We start from the raw sequence: 14,243 nt of genomic DNA, 5'->3' as shown, positions 1-14,243 counted from the left end.
ACAACAGTAACTGAGTTTCTTTGTCAATTGCATTGTAATCAGTTCTTTAACCATGCCGTCTTAAGTCTTTTGTCATTCATAGACAGTTTTAGGTTTACTTTGATGTCTTTGCAAAAATACTTCATCTTCAGGAAGATTCATAGAAAGGACTTTTTGACAAGTACAGGTTTCTGATAACTTTCAGATCATACCGCTGAACTGGATAAAACATTAAGGAATGGAAACCCTGATGGCTTTATAAAACTGTTAACAAGAGATCAAGGATTAGTTACATAAGACTGAATTATGAATATTGTTATAATTTTTATGGTTTCTGTCTAAAATGTTAGTGGCTTTTAGTCTGTGTTTTCCAGATATTAAGAAACACTTCCCCTCAAGCTAATTATGACTTAGAGCAGTTTGGTAAATTATTCTTTTGTAAGCAGAATTTAAAAATTTATCTTTTCTCTCTACCTGATCCCTCCATAGATAGGAAACTCTTAGGTTCCCAGCTGCCTTATCAGGTAAGTAAAGCAGTACACCTCCTGACAGGTGCAAGAATCTCAAGATATTTTGGGAATCTCAGGAAGAGAGGAATTCGCCCAAATCTATAGATATTGCAGGCAGAATCTGATGGAAAGCCAGTTTTAAAAGAGCCTGTATGATCAACTACACTTATGTAAGTAGTCAGGCCAAGTGTATTGAAACCAGAATTATTTGCAAACAAATTCGTCTTAATTTGGCTATATTTGGTGGAAATGCGGGTAAATTTAGAGAGAAAAAATTTGTTTCAGCAGTATACCTTTGTTGATATTAAATTCTAATGTTGTTTGTCTAAGACTCACTTCCTTATTACTCACTCATTATTCCTCATTACTATGTTACATTATTGTAAAATTTAATTGAATTATTAAAAGGACATTCTAAGCTTGTTTCTTTTTTCTATTTATACATTTTTAATTGAAGTACAGTTGATTTACAATGTTTCAGGTGTACAGCAAAGTGATTCAGTTTTTTATATATATATAATATATACATTATATATATATATTATTTTTCAGATTCTTTTCCATTATAGGTTATTACAAAATATTGACTATAGTTCCCTATGCTATACAGTAGGTCCTTGTTGTTTATCTATTTTATATATAGTAGTGTGTATCTATTAATCCCAAATTCCTAATTTATCCCTAACCCCCTGCCCCATTGGTAACCGTAAGTTTGTTTTCTATGTCTGCGAGTCGATTTCTGTTTTATAAGTAAGTTCATTTGTATCATTTTTTTAGATTCCACATATAAGTGATATCATATGATATTTGTCTTTCTCTGTCTGACTCACTTCACTTAGTATGATTATCTCTAGGTCCATCCATGTTGCTGCAAATGGCATTATTTCATTCTTTTTTATGGCTGAGTCTATTCCATTGTGTGTGTACACACACACACACACACACACACACACACACACCCCACATCTTCTTTATCCATTCATCTGCCTAGACATTTAGGTTGCTTCCATATTTTGGCTACTGCAAATAGTCTAAGCTTGTTTCTGAAGCTTAGACTATCTTTGGATGGAGATCAGCTGCTCCATGACCTGCAACCAGGAGGTTATGCATACTGGAAAAGACATCATTTAAAGGACTAACTCCAACCTAGATTGAAAGAACCTTATCAAGTGCTCTTAACTAGCTCATGTACAGCAAAATTGAAGGGAATTAACTCTTGGATTCATATTTTCCACTTAGAAAATGTCCTTGCACTGGACTGGTCTATAGAGAAGGCTGTTGACCTCAAACTCACCTTAAAACAACACTCAAACAGAGGAGAAACTAAGAGACCAAAGTGAGAAGAAGATGACATCTGAAGTAGCCAGCTGACCCAAGATGCCAGACCAGGCCTGTATACCAATTACTTTGATAACTGCTCACACTTTTGCTTATGAACCAAATGTATTTCTTTCTTGGGTTCAATCATATGTAAGTTTCAAAAAAGAAAAAGAAACCAATCCAATTGTTGGGTTTATGTTCAATTACCTACATTCAGTACTTCTGGGTTACTTTGGTGGATTTCTCCTTTCCAAGGCTCTAATTGGATGGCCCTTAGGAAATGTATTCTAGAAGAAAGAAGTTACAGTTTTGTTCAGGCTACTATTGATATTACTAGATGGAAGCCCCTCACTTGGACAATCAATCTACTTGCTCTGACCATAATAATAAATATGAATTTTCTTTTAAAGTCACTTAAGCTCAATCAGAGCAAAGAGCTAAATTTCAGTCAAAGAATATAAGCTCCCTGTTATGGGATTGATTTATATGTTTAACACCAGACCACAGTCGTTTGAGTTTAAAGATCTCCCTTGTGTTGGGAACAATTAAACCATACTAAGGATAATCAGCCTAATAACACTAGGAAATTGGGCTAGGTGCCTTATGAACAATGCCAATATATCATTTCCCTTAAAGACAAGGATTGGTACAGAACAGACTAAATCAGATGACCTGGGGATATACTGGGATGCACCTAATGGAAGTTCTTGGCTTAAATTCTTACTTATGACCTTACTAATGCTACTATCTATATTACTTGTATTCTGCCCATTTTACAAGATGGTTGCTTCTTATATTACCAAATGTATGACTGTGCCTCTGATAAAATGATGACTAGGTGACTTGAAACGGTTGACCAAATACATAGTTCTATAAGATCAATTGATTGTAATAGTGTAACTCTAGATATGGGAGGAAGCAATAAGAGGGAATCATTTCTTGGACCATAGCAGACTAGTAAGTCAGATGGTCCAAAGACTTTTGGCTACTGTTAACGGGGCCTAGTCCAGTAATACCACATTGAATGGTCCATCTATGAAATCTTAGCCTGACCTAGGAATGAACATTCCTAGTACTGTGGGACAAAGTGGTCATGAAATGCCTCCCAAAACATGGTCAATTTTATGACCATGGAGCGGGGGAGGGAGCGTTGGGGGGGCCCTGACTACAAAAATATGGCAATTGCCACCTGGTTCTATAAGAATGAAGTAACTTAGCCACTGAAGTTACAGACCTTTAACACACCCTGAAAGGAGATCAGGGCAGAGATCACGAATGAGGTACTCTGTGCTCTGGGAAAACTGGCAGAACAGGCCTTCAAATCCATCAGATAATTAAATATTTTCAGAAGAAAATTTTATGAACCCAATTTTTTGCATCTTCTCATACCTAGAAAAGCACTTAAAATCATTAACAGAGACATTTGGTCCTCGTGAGTAGCAGCAACCTTCCCATTACTAGCAACAACCTTCTACTGAGATGTGTGCTTGATTGCACATACTCCCTTCACCAAAACTATGTATATATACACTGACCTCTCCCCTGACCTCTTTGGAGCAGTTCCTCAGAGCTATCTGAGAGGCTGTCTCCCAGGCTACAGTCCTCAGTAAGTCCCCAAATAGAACTGAACTGACAGTTATCATGTTGTGAACTGTTTTTCAGTCAACAATTCATGCCCACTAATATGAGTAGAATCAAAATTTCATATGATAACAAATGGTGAGGATGTGGCAAATTCAGAACTCTCATACAGTGTTGGTAGGTATGTAAAAGGGTCAACACTGTGGAAAACATTTTGGCAGTTCCTCAAATGATTAATCATATTATTGCCATGAAGTATGAAAACATTATGCTAAATCAAGAAGTGAGCCCCAAAAGAACACATATTATATATTGTTTCATTTATATGAAATGTTCAGAATGGGGAAATCTACAGAGATAGAAAGTACGTTTGCTTTGTATGGTTGCTTTGACCTGGAGAGGATGGGAGGATAGGAGAGTGATAGTTAAAGAGTACTTTCTGAATTTTTTTTTGAGGTGATGAAAATGTTCTAAAATTGACTGTGGTGATGGTTGTACATATCTGTGAATAAAGTAAACATCATTGAAGTGTACACTTTAAATGGATATTGTATGATATGTGGATTATAGCTCCATGATGCTGTTATTAAAAGACATAAATAGAGTCTTAGCCCGATTTGGTTATTAATTGAATATGAGAGACAATGAAGAAGGATTCAAGGATGATGGCCTGGTTCTGAGTTGACCAATGGGTGGATACTAAGGCAGAAAACAAAGGGAAAAGAAGCAGGTCTAAGGTGAGAATAAATGACTAGAGTTAGTGAGACAGCATATGTAGACACTTTTAACCTTTTTTAGGGGCAAAGAACCACAGCCTCTTTTGAGAATCTTCTAAAAATTATAGCCTTTCTTCCCACAAAAATGTGAATATAAAATCACCCCCCATACAGATAATTTTGAATAACATTTAAGGTGTTCCACAGACTTCCATGTTTGCATGCCTAATATAAGGTTACTCAGAATTGTCAGCAGAGAATGTTCCTTGGACCCTGGCATAAGTGAGGGAGTATCAGGGTGGGTATGGACTGGAAGATAGTGACCCTGCAGCAAGGCTGGGTTCTTCCTGAGTGCACTGGAGGTGAGGAGGTAAGGGTGAGGATCTCAACTCTCTGCACTTCCCAAGCCAGGTGAGAGATAGCAGAAAGGTCCCAAAGAGGTTTCCACTTGGACAAGGTGAAGAAAAGGAGAGAGCAGGCAGACCTGGGAGGCTCTCTCTGAAGGAATTACTTTTCTACAATTATTGTAATCCCCCACCACAGAGGTGTAGAAGAGCCCCATCTGGTTTTGAGTATGAGAACAAACCCCTCATCTATGTGGGAGATAAGTCACTAGGTAGGATTTTGGGGAAGAAATGGAGGGAAGGAACCAAAGGAATTTACTCAGGTCAAGACCTTGGTCACCTGTCCATCTATATCTTTGGACTAAGAAACAATCAGGAGCCTGAATGTAGGAAATGGGAGGCTCTGGAATGTGGCAGCAGGAAGACCAGCCCCTTCCCAACCTCTTGATAGGGCAGTGGTGATCCGATTATCTCTGCATCCCTCAACCTGCATCAGCCTCATAGCTCTTCCCTTTGCTTAGGTCTTCAAAACCAACTTTAATAACAGCTGTTAAATTTAAGCAGATGACTTCAGTTGCCAGCAAATGCTTTTCCATATTTAATGAATGTTTATTATAGTAGAATAAAATGTAAATGTTTATTAATAAAACTTGAAATCTGTCCCAGAAGGAATATAAAGGCAGATTATTTACATAAAATAGCCAAGATTTGACAATCAGACTTCTCCGTGAATATTAACTTCACAGATAATTTTCAAAACATCGCGACTGTGTTTAGAAAGATTTCCCCCATTTTTTTAATTCCATAAAATTCTGAAACAAGCTAGAATATTCTAAAAATGAAGTTGTGTGGAGCCCAAAGAAAATACTTTCTGTGTGGTGCAAGAGAACATAAACAATGAGTTTTCTTTTTTTTTTTTTTTACTTCCCCAGCTTGAGGCATGTCTTTCAAAAAACGAAATTTCGTAATTTTCAGGTTTTTTAGAGGCATACTGATTTTTAAAAAGGAAATAAAGAGAAATTACTAGGAAGCAAATAATATACAGCTAGTGAGAACAGGAGAAAAAAGCAGAAAGGGCCAAAGTCAATACCAAGGCCTTGGAGTGGTGGGAAGGGAGATGCAGACTCTCCCTGGTAACCAGAGAAGGTCAAACCCCAAACATAAGAGCAGTGAGGCCGCCTGTGGGCCCTCGGATCGGAAAGGACCAAGCTGAGGAACCGGACCTAGCGCACAGCTGCGTGTAGGGGGAGATCTTGCGTGCTGAGGTGGAGGGGAGGGTCCTGTTGAACTCTGCGTCAGCCCGGGTGGGTGGGGAGGAGGATCTGAGGGCGAGGTCCGCGGTGACGCGAAGCCTTCACGTGACCGCGAGCTGCAGAGCGACGCAGCCTTTGGTGCAGTCGTCACTCGTGTCTGGGTACCAGCTCCCCGCTGCCCTGCGCACGGCGGGCTGGCATCGGGCCCGGGGGAAGCGGAGCAGGTAAGGGCCCCGAGGCCCACGCGCTGACGCCTGGGCGGCAGCGGCCAGCCAACCCCAGAGGCCGGTGCACGGGTGCTGCGCAGGGGATCACCGCGGCGGGTCCCGGTGAGCTCTCTCCACACCCTTGCTTTCTTGGGAACAGAAATAGGGGCCCCCTGGCGTGAGGGTTGCAGGGGCAGCAGGGTTCCAGGCCTCAAAGCAACTTAAGAGCAATGGGAAATCATCCCTGAGTTCCTGCAGGGCAATGGTGAACCCGGGAAGGGGGCGGTGGACACAGGCCGGGGGTGGCGGCGGGGGGTGGGCGGTGAGGGGCGGTGGTTCAACGCAGAGAGCTTGGCGACAGTACTCGCTCCCTCCATCCCTGCCTTCTGCAGGTCTGCGGATCTAAGTGTCAAGTGTTGCGGCGACGCACTTGCAGCGAGAATCGGGAGGAGGAGGAGACAGCAAGGATAGGCCCAGGTCGGTGCAGGGGACGGTGTGTGTGGGTGGGTGCAGAGCCCCGTCATAACCCCCCCGCCCCCCCCCCCCCCCCCGCCACCTTCCCCATGCCCTGTCCTCCACTTTGTTGTTTGAAGAGGCCTGGGGGAGGGATCAGTAAGGAAAATGGTGGGTTTGGGAGGAGGGAGGGAAAGAACTGAGCGGGGTAGGGCTCGGACTGGGGGCCCCCTAGAGGGCTCATGAAGCCTTTCAGGTGGGAAAATGAAATTTAAAAAATAATAATAACACATGCTATCCAGGCCTCTGTCCTTGGTGCTGGTCTATCCACGAAAAATGCAGCCCTTTTTCTTGTCTTTTGTCTCCTAGGAGCAATGGCGTCCAAAGAGGAACAAGTGATGAAAAATATCAACATGGAAAATGCCAACGAGGAAAATGATAAAAAGGATGAAAAAGAGCAAGTTGCTAATAAAGGAGAGCCTTTGGCCCTACCTTCGGAATCCGGTGAATATTGTGTACCTGGAGGAAATGATAGGCGGTTCCATGTTAGGCAGCCCATCCTGCAGTATAGATGGGACATGACTCAGAGTCTTGAAGAGCCACAGGCAAGGATGAGAGAGGAGAATATGGAAAGAATTGGGGAAGAGATGAGACAACTCATGCAAAAGCTGAGGGAAAAGCAGTTGAGTCATAGTCTGCGGGCAGTTAGCACTGACCCCCCTCACCATGACCATCATGATGAGTTTTGCCTTATGCCTTGAATCCTGATGTTTTCCCTGAAGTTAGTAGGGAGACACACCTGCTTCCTAAACTTACATGTTCATGATGTACCTTTGTTGTAAACCTGTTGATGCCACTCATTTCTGGTGGGTCTCATATTACCAGCTTCTAGTTGAATGTGTTTTTGACCCAGTCTGTAAGATTCTGTTAGCAGAAGAATTTTACCTATTGCATGGCAAGATGCTTATTATATACTGTGAAGTTAATAAAGCAGTTTTAAAAAGCAATCTATGTATTCTTTTTTATTTCAAATCTCATATTTATCTAATACATGAGGAGAAAATGCTGAAATTAAATGTACCAAAAGATTAATACAGGGACTCGATTCTGTGAGATGGTTTGATGTGTTTTCTTTTATAATTTAGTTTGAGAAGATATGCAAACTATTTTTAATGACTGTATGAGAGCCATAGGGTCACAATAAATACTTGGTCCCTAAATTTGGATCTTTTAGCCAGATGAATAAACCCAGGAATTCTTTATAAATTAGGAACTATATTCGCTTTACATGACTGTGAAGCAAGGTCAGGAGTGTGTGAGCTGTGTTTCCCTATTTTTGCCCCCATCCTCACATATTAGGCAAGAACCACCTCCCCATAAGTTTTCCCTTCAAATATTTAGCAGAGTCCCCAAAGATAGATCTGCCCAATACAGCATCCCTCTTCCCCTTCAGGCCTGCAATTTCTGCTAGTCAAGGTGTGATTTCTGCCTGACAAAAACTTAACAAAGTACGATTAATAACGATTGAATCAGGAGCTCTGAGTTCTTGTCTCATTCCATCCCTGAATAAAATAACCTTGGATATGTAACTTCAGTTCTCTAGAGGAGATTACCTGCAATTTCTAACGGAACACTGAATTTATTTAATAATGTCCTAGTGTTTCTAAAAGTATGCTGATCAGCCACCTGTGTGAGAATCACCTGAGGAGTTTCTTGAAAATGTCCCACTCCAAATCTACTGAATGGAGTTCCAGAACTTTCATTTTTAACAAACTTCCCTGGTGATTCTGATGCACATTAACATTTAAAAGGCTACTGGTGTGTATATACTTACTATGATCTCAAGTCTTCAATAGGAACAAGAATAATTAGAAGAACATAAAGATGAATATCTGAATTCAATGGAGAGAAGCATTAAAATGCAAAGGATGAGAAAAATTTAAAGACCTTTAGACTTACTACATAAAAATTGAAAGTGTACACTAAAAAGTTAACAGTGGTTATCTCTTGAGGGATATTGGGTGATTTTTTTCTTTGTATTAAACTACATTTTTCTTAAGGAATATGGATTACTTGTGCAAAAAAGAAATAAAAGCCAATAATAGATCCAGATCCAAAGAACTCTTCAGTGAGCTTATAAATGCAATGGAGGCACTTAAAACATTCTCATTGACAAAAAGATATGTAGATTTCAAATTACTTATGGATATGGTATTCATGCCTTGGTTTACTTTTCTCTCCCATTGAATGTAGGCAAAATCACTGTCTTACTTCTAATCAATAGAATACAGCAAAAGTGATGTGTTGTAACATCTGTGATTGCATTACAGAAGATTATGACTTCTCTCTTGCTAGGAGGCTCTCTCCCTGTCCCCTACCCCCTTGCTGGCTTTGATGAAACAAGCTGCCATGTTGGAGAGGCCCGTATGGCAAAATCCTGAGAGTCTTACAGCCAACAGGCAGTGAGGAACTAAGACTCTCAGTTCTATAGCTCTTGAGGGAGTGAATCTTGCCAAAAAACATAAGTGAGTTTGGAAACAGATGCTTCCCTACTCAAGCCTTCAGATAAGACCCTGGCCCTGGCCAACAAGTTGATTGCAGATTTGCAAAAGACCCCGAGGCAGAAGACACAGATTAGCCACACCCAGACTTCTGATTCATAGAATCTCTAGGACAATAAATGTGTGTGGTTTTAAGTTGCTAAATTTGGGGGTAATTTGTTACACAACAATGGTTAGCTGATACAGTATGTATATCTAAAGGATAATTATGCTTTTAAAACATAACCACAGTACCATAATCACAAACAAATGTGGGAAACAATTATTTAATATACAGTCATTGTTCAAATTTCCAGTGGTCTCATATTTTTTAACCCCAAACTATATAAACTAACAAAAAATAAAATTTTAATCACAAACTACATGTTAACAAAAAATAAATTGGCCAACAATATTGGCCTTGTCAGGTTGCAAATAACAGGAACAACCTAATGTAAAGTTTTCTACTGGGAATTTGACAAGAGTGTGTGTTTGAAAAAGAGTCTCATATCCAACATAGACCTGAAGCCACAGATTCTGAAAATCTAGCAAATATTAAGAGAGAAACTAGTCTGTTCTATGCAATGAAAATATAGGGTAGAGTCAGGGTCAGGAAGGGGAATTACACAGACAACTTCATAACCCAAAACAGTCATTTGAGATTCTGACACCTGCATTTTGCAGAAGTATTGGAAAACAGTTATATATATATTTTTTAAAGGTATTTTTTTTTTTTTTAGCTGTACGCGGGCCTCTCACTGCTGTGGCCTCTCCCGTTGTGGAGCACAGGCTCCGGACACGCAGGCTCAGTGGCCATGGCTCACGGGCCCAGCCGCTCCGCGGCATGTGGGATCTTCCCAGACCGGGGCACGAACCTGTGTCCCCTGCATCGACAGGCGGACTCTCAACCACTGTGCCACCAGGGAAGCCCGAAAACAGTTATATTTAATCAAATTTGCCAAAATAATCTGTTTAACTCCAGAAAGAAATGCAATTGGATAGAAAAAAATGGCTGTCAGGCTGGCAAAGTTGGAAAGATGCAGGTATAAATCATCATATTACTAATCATTCCTGTGGTTGAGTAAATACCTACAAAAAAAAAGTGCTCTTACGGTTAGAGGAAACATAGGACTGAGATAACAAGATGAGGAAGCAGGTATATGAAACCATTTTATCATCTAGTTTGATTGAATAAGGCATGGGGTATGTTTTTAAGAAGTCTTTTTTTCCCCAAGAAACACAAAATTCAGAGGACTAATGTAAGTACATGGAGGATGGGAATTCCCTGACGATCCAGTGGTCAGGACTCGGCACTTTCACTGCTAGGGCCGGGTTCAATCCCTGGTCAGGGAACTAAGAACCCACAAGCTGCATGGTGCATCCAAAAAAGAAAAAAGATAAGTACATGGAGGATATAATTTGTGGGTCCCCAGGACCTCAAACCTTGAAAATGAGGATGCCCTCTGAGAGTTCTAAATGGATAAATCTGATAGATAATGAACATGGCTTTCCATCTCTGTGAATAACGTAAGAAATTATCTGTGAATGTGATACTAAAAAGGTTGCAAAGATCCAGTATTCCAATCAGCATCATTTGGGAGTTGTCCAATGAAAGCAGGAACATGGAAATGCTCCAGGAAGGAAAATAATAATAATATGCCCATAAGAAGCAAGGTCTTGGAAATCCTTTAAGAGACTTGAAGTTAAAACAGGTAGAAGTCCAAAGAATATTTTAGAAGATTTTTAAGGGAAAAAGCTATGAAATAGAAGGCATAAATGTGCCATAAGAGAAGGAAACATGCAAAAACAGGACAAAAATTAAAGCAAAATGAGCTGAAGGGGGTTCTGACCATAATATCCAGCTGTCCCAGTGAGGAAATGTATTCAGAAAAGATATCAGTTAATGCATAGTCAAGGTACTAAAAATAGATCTCTTTAAAAAGAATAAAAAGGAATTTCATTTCATGCATAACTGGAAAATAAAGTTGTCTTCTGAATGTCAAAGAACTAAAATTCACCATACACATTAGGAATCAATGTAATAAGCTAGGGAGTTAATGTAAGAGTTTGGGTTCCAGAAAATAACAGAATTTACAAAACCAAAGGGAAAAGTAGATGGGCAGATAAGCTACCTAACACCTACATTGATCCCCAGACAGAAAAAATCAGATGTGTAACCAGTGCTAAAGCCAGTGGTGTGCTAATAAACTAAATGTTAAACAACTAGGTTTCCAGTAAACTAGGTGTAGTGTTAGCTTATCTCCATTGTGTAAATACTCCTACTACAGCTGATTTTCAGCTGCCAACATGATGTCACTTAATGCAAAGTTCAGAAGAGATATGTATAATTAACTGTCCTGAGCCAGTAAGAGCTGGCTTTAGCACACCACTGGCTGAGAGCTTCCCTTATCACGGTGGATAAAACAGAGACAATACTATGCAATGAAAATGAAAAATAAGAATGGGAAAAGGAAATATGTTTTGGAAAGGAGATGTAGGATGAGCATAAAGGAGAGAAAGATAAAAGAAAAAGAAACAGGTGCTTCCCTGGTGGCGCAGTGGTTGAGAATCTACCTGCTAATGCAGGGGACACGGGTTGGAGCCCTGGTCTGGGAGGATCCCACATGCCGTGGAGCAACTAGGCCCGTGAGCCACAACTACTGAGCCTGCACGTCTGGAGCCTGTGCTCCGCAACAAGAGAGTCTGTGATAGTGAGAGGCCCATGCACCACGATGAAGAATGTCCCCCGCTTGCCACAACTAGAGAAAAAAAAGGACTAGAGGAGTGTGTGTGTGTGTGTGTGTGTGTGTGTGTGTGTGTGTGTGTGTGTAGAGAGAGAGAGGGAGGGAGATTGGTAGATTACCTAGACGTGGATACTCCTAGGCGATTTAAAGGAGTGTTTGTAAAAGCACAGACTGGAGTCAGGCAGACTTTAGTTCAAATATTGGCAACATCACTTACAAGTTTTTTGACCTTAAACAAAGTTGGTCAACCGCCCTTAGTTTCATTTCTCTCATTGGTAAAATGTGGAAAGTGTTTAGCAAGATGCCTGTCATATACTAAGCTCCCAGTAAATGTTAGCTGTTAATGTTATAACACATGTAAAATGAAAAAAAAAAAAAGGTTTAGGTCACCAAAAATGAGTAGCCTAATGTTTCAAAGTTAATAAAATTAGTGGATTTTTGAAAGTATGTATTGATCCCAGTAGTCAAAAGTTGGCATAAAAAGGATTACATTTGGTAAAAACAATTTGTCGCACAAGGTGCTGTTCAATTTTTGAATCATTATTGATAATCAATAATTGAGAAATTGCACAAGAAAATCCAGAGTTTAAGTTTCCATGAAAACTCAGTAAGTCTGTCAACCCTGAGCCTGCATTCCCATGGTGCACCAATTGACTAGAAGGAGCTAGTGGTGGCTTCAATTCTTTAGAAGGACACGTGCTTCAGTTTAACTTTTTGTACACAGATTTTCTTATTCAAATTATATAGTTCCTCTCTGGCCCTTAGAGGCACTTCAGTTTGTAGCCCCTAATCCATATCAACTGCATTTCAAAAGTAATTTGAAGCAATGGTTCAGCAGGTGAGTAGGATTTAGCCTAATTTGGGACTCAAGACATTTTTATGTTCCAAATCTGCAGTGTCCAATATGATAACCATGAGCCACATGTGGCTATTGAGAACTTGAAATGTGATTAATGTAATTTGAGACAGGTAAAAGTGTAAAGCACACACAGGATTTCAAACACATAGTATAAAAAAAGAATGTAAAATATCTTATCAATACTTTTTATACGATAAAATGATAGCATTTTGGATATACAGTGTTAAATAAAATATACTTTAAAATTAATTACACCAGTTACTTTTTCTTTTAAAAAATGAGATTACTAGAAAATTTAAAATTAGATACATGGCTTACATTATCTTTATATTGAAACACACCACTCCAAATCATTTTAAGATACAACACATCTTTTAATTAAAAAATAATCTTATTTTTTAAATTTCTGATAGCAAATGGTACACATTCATTTTGGAAAACACAAAGGAGCATAAAGAAGAAATTATAAAAAATCATCTTAATCCTGCTAAACTTTGTTAAATATTTCAGTTTCTTTTCTTTTAGTCTTTTTTCTACACAAAATATTCACAAATGAAATCTAGTTTTATAAAAATTGAATAATACTGTACACACTGTTTTGTATGCTCCTCTTTCACTTAACATTTTAAGATAATCCTTTTCCACTATCCTTAAGAATTATTTGAAACAAAGTTGTTACTTAAATGGATTGACAAATTGAATATAATAATAACAGAACTGGGAGAAAGTAGATGATTATTTAACTTAAGCATGCTAAAGACATTTCTCAACATATAACCCAAGGCTGAAATTATGCAGAAAAATAACTTTTATTACTTTAAAACTAAGCCTTTAGAGACCTTCAAGATGGTGGAGGAGTAAGATGTGGAGATCACCTTCCTCTCCACAAGTACATCAGAAATACATCTACATGTGGAAAAACTCCTACAGAACACCTACTGAAGGCTGGCAGAAGACCTCAGACTTCTCAAAAGGCAAGAAACTCCCCACGTACCTGGGTAGGGCAAAAGAAAAAACAGAGACAAAATAATAGGGCCAGGACCTGCACCTCTGGGAGGCAGCTGTGAAGGGGGAAAGGTTTCCACACACTAGGAAGCCCCTTCACTGGCGGAGACGGGGGCGGCGTGGGGGAAGCTTCAAAGCCACAGAGGAGAGCACAGCAACAGTGTGAAAAGGGCAAAGCAGAGAGATTCCCACACAGAGGATCAGTGCCGACCAGGGCTCACCAGCCTGAGAAGCTTGTCTGCTCACCCACCAGGGCAGGCAGGGGCTGGGAGCTGAGGTTCAGGCTTCGGAGGTCAGATCCCAGGGAGAGGACTGGAGTTGGCTACGTGAACACAGCCTGAAGGGGGCTAGTGCACCTCAGCTAGCCGGAAGGGAGTCCGGGAAAAAGTCTGGAGCTGCCGAAGAAGCAAGAGACCATTGTTTCAGGGTGCATGAGGAGAGGGGATTCAGAGCACTGCCTAAACAAGCTCCAGAGATGGGTGCAAGCTGCAGCTATCAGTGCGGACACCAGAGATGGGCATCAAACGCTAAGGCTGCTATTGCAGCCACCAAGAGCCAGTGTGCAAGCACAGGTCACTATCCACACCTCCCCTCCCGGGATCCTGTGCAGCCCACCACTGCTAGGGTCCCGTGATCCACGGACAACTTCCCAGAGAGAACACACGAAGCACCTCAGGCTGTTGCAACATCACACCGGTCTCTGCCACCGCAGGCTCGCCCCACGTTCCATACCC

General features: G+C 40.3%; 2 protein-coding genes across 3 annotated transcripts in view; both read left to right on the top strand.

Annotated features, from left to right (window-relative positions):
- NXF3 (nuclear RNA export factor 3) overlaps positions 1–14,243 on the top strand; it is a 1,139,741-nt gene that overhangs the window by 109,850 nt on the left and 1,015,648 nt on the right. The gene's annotated exons all lie outside the window — the stretch shown is intronic.
- On the top strand, positions 5,833–7,368 carry LOC114905721 (protein BEX1-like). 2 transcript variants are annotated; one of them, XM_029240113.1, is made up of 3 exons: positions 5,833–5,926; positions 6,301–6,385; positions 6,731–7,368. In XM_029240113.1, the coding sequence occupies exon 3, from the start codon at positions 6,736–6,738 to the stop codon at positions 7,120–7,122; it is 387 nt and encodes a 128-aa protein (XP_029095946.1). In that variant the 5' UTR covers positions 5,833–5,926; positions 6,301–6,385; positions 6,731–6,735; the 3' UTR covers positions 7,123–7,368. The 2 variants fall into 2 exon arrangements, with proteins under 2 accessions (XP_029095946.1, XP_029095945.1); XM_029240112.1 differs by having other exon boundaries at positions 5,834–6,031.

This window comes from Monodon monoceros, unplaced genomic scaffold (genome assembly GCF_005190385.1).
Source record: "Monodon monoceros isolate NGI ecotype Baffin Bay Population unplaced genomic scaffold, NGI_Narwhal_1 Super_Scaffold_22, whole genome shotgun sequence".
Lineage (NCBI taxonomy): Eukaryota > Metazoa > Chordata > Mammalia > Artiodactyla > Monodontidae > Monodon > Monodon monoceros.
Note: the sequence above shows the minus strand (reverse complement) of the source record. Positions and strands in the feature narration are given on the sequence as shown.